At 49.5% G+C, this 6,000-nt stretch overlaps 1 protein-coding gene across 1 annotated transcript in view; it reads left to right on the top strand.

Annotated features, from left to right (window-relative positions):
- Positions 1–2,825: 2,825 nt before the first annotated feature.
- The window catches only part of LOC116901640 (paralemmin-2), a 278,561-nt gene continuing 275,386 nt past the window's right edge, over positions 2,826–6,000 (top strand). Inside the window, exon 1 of the mRNA XM_032903739.1 lies at positions 2,826–3,192. Coding sequence (XP_032759630.1) covers positions 3,188–3,192 — 5 coding nt within the window. The 5' untranslated portion in view covers positions 2,826–3,187. The remainder of the gene's footprint in view (positions 3,193–6,000) is intronic.

The following is a 6,000-nucleotide window of genomic DNA, read 5'->3' as shown; positions in this document are numbered from 1 at the left end:
GGGGAATCCTGAGAGCCTTCCGGCGAGCTGACTGGCACCGCAGGTCCTTGGCCTTTCTTTGCTCCTTTCCACTTTGTGAGGGCTGAAGCTAGAGCTGGTAAGGCCAAAAGGAAATGATTTTAGTAAGGAAGCCCACGGGGAATAAAAATTTGAAGAATCCAGAGTCTTTTAGCTTTTTGAAGATAGTTAGCCCAGGACTGAGGATCTCAGGGTTTAAGAGTGGATCAAGGTCAGAGAAGACTGCTCAGTTGGTAAGGTATTTGCAATGCAAGCACGAACCCCAGAATCCATGTAAAGAAAGCTGACCAAGTAGCACCGATTTCTTTTCTTTTTTCATTCTTCGTTCTTTTAAAAATGTCTATCTGTCTATCTGTCTGTCTGTCTATCTATCTATCTATCTATCTGTTTGTCTACATTTCAAGCACAGTTTCACCTTCCTCTCCTGGTAGTCCCTCCTTGCCCTCTCTTCTTTTGCCCTCCCCTCCCCCATCCTCTCCTCCTCTGCTTCTCCTTTGAAAAGGGCAGGCCTCCCATGGATATCCACCAGCCACGCAGGCATGTGAAGTTGCAATAAGACTAGACACCTCCTCTCTTATTAAGGCTGGGTGAGGCAACCCAGCAGGAGGAAAGGGTCCCCAAAGCAGGCAACAGAGTGAGAGACAGCCCCTGCTCCCATGTTAGGAGTCCTACCATAAGACAAAGCTATACAGCTGAAACACGCGGCAGCACTGATTGGTAATCCCAGTGAGCTCTGGGAAAGCAGAGACAGGCAGAGTTTTGTTGATTTCTGGCCAACCAGTCTCACCAATCAGTGAGCTTCAGGTCCGGGGAAATCCTGTCTCAAAAATTTAAGTGGAAACTAACTGAAGAGAATACCCAGTATCAACTTCTTCTCCAACCATGTGGGCGCACACACGTGCCCACGTCCTTCAGGGTAGAAGACCAATAGTGTTTTTATTTCACTTCATCAGTGTGCAAACTTGCACTTGGTCCATGACAGGGAGGAGAGAGAAGTGTGGTGTCCAGCTGGTGGGTATGGAAACATTGACAAGGAAGGATCCAGGGAGGATGGCAGCAGGGGAGACATCATGTGCTAAAGGCTTTGATGATTTCCAAACTGACACCACAGTCTTCATGGCTTTGAGGAGACGGAGAACGTATGTGGTCAGACAGCTTGATGAACAGTCACTGCTTCCGGCTTCCCAGCTCACTCACTAGAGAGCAAAGGCAGAAATCCCCATTGCAATTACAGATCAACTCTGTTTTCTTTGTCTTGGTGATGGGTGGGGCACTTTGCAGCCACAGTCCTCACTGGATGCTGGCTCCTGCTGACTGCCTGTCTGTGTCCACTGCCCTTTCCGGTCTGGTAGGAAGTCCTTTTTTCAGCATCTAGCCGAGCAGAGCATTCAACTCTGCTCGTTTGTTTTTGAGACAGTCTTACCTTACTCTGTGGCTCGGGCTAAGCTTGAACACTGGCTGTTCTTCCTCCTCGGCCGACCCAGTCAGTGTTGGGATCACAGAGGTGCGCGTCACTACCCCGGCTAAGCCTTTTAGAAGATGTAAATTACCAAGAAAATCACTCAAAAAATAATAAAAAAAGGTCAATGAATTTTGGGTTACTCTTAGAGTTCTGCAAACATCACAAGTTAATTTGAGATCATCGGACACCGCATGCTCTGGTTAAAAAATTATTATGGGACAAGTAGGAGTGGTGGCTTTAATTAAAGGCACACCTTTAATCCCAACACTGGAGAGGCAGAGGCAGGTGGATCTCTGTGAGTTCAAGGACAGCCTGATCTACAAAGAGAGTTCCAGGACAACCAGGGCTGCTATACAGAGAAACCCTGTCTTGAGAAACAAACAAAGAAACAAACATTATTATGGGTGTGTGCACATGTTTTGTGTATGTATTTGTGGAGATATGGGGGTGACAGGGCATGCGGACAATTTTATGTAATTGCTTCTTTCCTTTCACCTTGATGGAACTCGGGTCTCCAGACTTAAGTGGCAAGCACCTTTACCCACTGAACCATCTCTCTGACATTTATTTATTTATTTATTTATTTATTTATTTATTTATTTATTTATTTATTTATTTATAACATCTTCAGCCATGCGGATGTCTCCCCTCCCCTGTGCATTGTCTTTATCTTTTTGCCTGGAGCTCAGCGACTGCAGGGTTTTGATGGCTTTGCCTAGGCTGCGCACCCAACAGCCCTCCTCATAGATGGACCAGGGAATACAAGGAGACACTGAAGCTTGCCCCACCTACTGATCATTGCAGTGGGTGAGGTGCCTGTTAGTAGCGACCTCTTTGAGTGGGCATAGGCACAGAATTCTTGCTTGGGAGTGTTGGCGTGGAGGTGGGGGCTTATTACCACAGGGTGGGGCTGAGGTAACTTGGAAAATCATATCCAATATAACAGTCGTTCAAGAAAACAGACCAGGGACATCACAAGACTATTTTCCAGGCAGTCAGGAAATCGGAGAATATGGAGTGACACTGAAAAGGGCGTGGGGTCGCCCAAGTGGAAACACCGCATGAACTTGCCGCAGCGCAGCTGGAGTTTTTCCCTGGTACCTCCTGCAGATGCCGGCTGCGCTGGCACAATGGCGTTTCACAGTCTCAGACAAGCCTCTCTGGTAGCAAGGCTTGTTATTTTGCAGAGGCCAGAAGCCTCCTGTAACTTCTAGGTGGCGACAGCTGCCACCTTGCCGAGAGGACTCCTCGTTTCCCTACGGACCTTAGGTAGTGCCACCCGTCGCCACCGCCCCTCGCCCCCTCCCACGTTTCTCCCGGAGCTCCGCCCGGCGCCGCCGTGGGTCCCAGGGGAGTCGCGGGCGCACCTGGAGCCTCAGGCGCCTGGGGGACTAAGGCGCGGGGTGGCTGCCTCGCCCGGCGCACAGCTGGTGGCGCGCTCCCTTTAGGATCCCCTTAAGTAAAGAGGCTCGGTCTAGCGCCCAGCGAATAACGCTATCCAATTGCTTCCCGTTTTATTCGCAGGCTGGGATCTGCGAGAGCCTGAGCGTTTTCTTGCCAGTGCTCCAGGGGAGGAGGGAGGCGGGCGGGGACCGGGGGACGGCTTGACTGCTCCATCTCGTGCGCGGCCAGAGCGCCCCGGCCCTGGCAGAGGCCAGCAGCGCCTGGAGCCCCGCAGAAGCGCGCAGGGCTGCCCGGAGCCCCGCGATGGAGTGAGTATCCCCGCGCCGTGCGCCGCTCGCTGCCTCTCTGGGCATGTTGCCATGGTGACCGATCCCCGCTCATCTCGGTCCAGCCTGGGTGTTTAATTTCAGTCCAGTGTGTTCGTCTCGATGTTTCTAAAGCAGCCTCTGTGGAGCGGGTATGAGGCAGTCTTGAGCTGGGGGATTTGTGCCACTGCCTTAGGGGTACATGGTGGGTCATGTTGTTAAGGAGCCAGCCCTGTTCTAAGCTTCCCTGAGTCTTTGCCCCGACCTTGCCGTTCTTGGGGAGTTGGCCTCAATAGCCATTACTTCCGATTCCAACCATGTCAGCATTATTAGACTGCAGTTAAGAGGTGTGTGTGTGTGTGTGTGTGTGTGTGTGTGTGTGTGTGTGTGTGTGTGTGTGTGTGTGTGGGGGGTGTCACTGCGGATTCGAAGCAGATGTGGTTCGATACGAATGGTGTGATGGAAGGATGAGGAGTTGTAGGAGATGTGAGCCAGAACTGGCTACTAGAAGCCACCAGAGGACCCCACATAATTGATTTGCTCTTGGGGTGGTCGGAGAAATGAGACAGAAATGTCCTAGCGGCAGTCCGAGGTTCAATGACAACGTTGGGCATCGCCCGCATTGCATGGGAGGGTGGGGAAAAGATGGCCTGGAGACAAGAGAGGCGGCAACCAGAAAAAGACACAATGAGGGCTCCGGGTGTGGACCCAGACTTTGGATGCTGGCTTCTCCCTTTGCACCTCCGCGTTCCTGGTCACTCTCCCAGGCCGATCCTGCAGCAAGGTTCCTGTGACAGGCATCCGCCCGAGGCTCCAAGAAAGCCAGCAATTACCTCTTTCTCACTTGGTCAGTTTCTCCCTCTCCCTCTCTTCCCACCGATACTCACTGACTCCGGGGCCGCATGAAATAACATTTCAGGTTGGAGATAATGTCATGTTTTCAGACACTAAGGTCTCCAGGGCAAACCCCCAAACTCGGGATTCAGCTTTTATTTTCTGCATAGCCAATTGTACAGAATGCAATCCAATCTTCACGCGGTGGAAAGGAAGGAGGAGTGAGAGGTGGTGTGGTGTGTTAGGAGCGAGCTGGAGCGTGTGGAAAATAGTTCTTGGCTGGCAACAGTGTTAGTTGATTTCCCTTGCCACAGTTTTAATGCCCGTGAGCCTCGGTTTCCCCAACTGCACAGCAGGAAAGATATTCCTTATTAGTTAGTGTTACTGAGAGGACCGGATAATGTTTGCCTCTCCTTCGAAGGGCTTTGTAAATTGTGAGAACAAATAGAGGAGTTAGAGGTTAAGAGCTGGTCTCCAGAGTCGGGTTGTCTGGGACTGAGTCCTGTGACGCATTGCTGAATAATGGCAATCTCTTCGGTTTCGTTTTCCCACCTGGAAAATGAAATAATAGTAGGCTGTTGTGTGCAGGGATTTTTTTTTCAGTAAAAATTAAACAATTTTTATACATACATATACATATATAAACACATGTATTAATATGTACATAATTCATACATAATATATACATACATACACATCTTAGAACAGACCCAGGACAAAGTATGCTTAATAAGTATCCCCTTGTGTCTGTAAGTAATATTTATTATTTATTATTATAGCTGCAGTCCCAAGCTTTCCCTGTTGGCAGTTCACAGGGTCTCAGGTTGGCAGAAAGCCAGTTTTCAGACAATTTTCATAATGTAAAATATTTATTTACCCATTTTGCGTGTGCATCCCAACATAGGCATAGAGGTCAGAGGTCAGCCTGAGAGGGTTGGTTCTCTCTCTCCTCTGTGTGGATCCTGGGACATTAGTCTGGGCAGCACACGCCTTTACCTGCTATGCTAGCTTTCCAGACCACAGATAATCTGTAGAGAAACACAATGTCCTAAGGGCAACTTCCTACTGCAGTTCCCATGACGACACTGCAGAAGTGAGTATTGGGTTGAGCTCCTGTCATTCAGTACAGAAACTGGGCAGCTTGGCCTCTGGAATGCTTCATCCTCATGGGTCACATTCTTCACTGTGGATACCGCCCTTTCCAAGGGGTTGAATGCTGGCCCGGTTGTCTCATAGTGTTGGGTCCATGGCAGCCTGTTTCTGTTGTGTGAGTGAGGAACAGTGACTTCCATCCCCACATTAATGTGTCTGTCCTAGACTTAGCGTCTTAGCATCTCCACAGCCGTGGCTCAGACCCTGCAGGGACTCCCCACTGTTTTCTCCTGGTCTTAGCTATTGTTAGTACCAGGTGTGCCTACTTCATACTCCTCTTCCTCCCTGGGTATATACAGTGTCCTATAGACTCTGGTCAGCCTGACCTTGGCTTTTTCACCCCGTGTGACATTTGAAAGTCCCCCTTACCTTCCCTCAGACCTGCCTAACTTCCAGCTGTCTGTCTGCCATGCTTTCTTCACTTCCTTAGTGCGAGTAACTTTCCACTCTTTTCTTTCCTTCACAATACTATGTTTTTCTGGGTCTAACAAAATTTCTCAACGATCAATCAAGCCCCGCACTTGGACCTCTCTGGTCCCATCCCCTCAGTCCCACCCCAGGCGGCCAGGCTACTCTGGAGTTGAGTGAGATAGTCCCAGTCCCGTTCACTTACTCTGACCAGCTTAGATTTGTGAAAAAACCATGAAGAGAAGGAGTGCATTTGGATTAGTTCCTTCATCTCATCGGTGGGTATTTGTTGAGATTAGCGTTGGTCAATAAAACAGTCATGATTCTCGTGGCATAAAGTTCAAAGTCATGTAAGGGTAGATGCTAGACAAGTACGCAGCTATCTGATGCAAGGTGCGACACATGCTGTGAGAAAAA

The sequence above is a fragment of the Rattus rattus genome, chromosome 1 (assembly GCF_011064425.1).
Source record: "Rattus rattus isolate New Zealand chromosome 1, Rrattus_CSIRO_v1, whole genome shotgun sequence".
Taxonomy (NCBI): Eukaryota; Metazoa; Chordata; class Mammalia; order Rodentia; family Muridae; genus Rattus; species Rattus rattus.
Note: the sequence above shows the minus strand (reverse complement) of the source record. Positions and strands in the feature narration are given on the sequence as shown.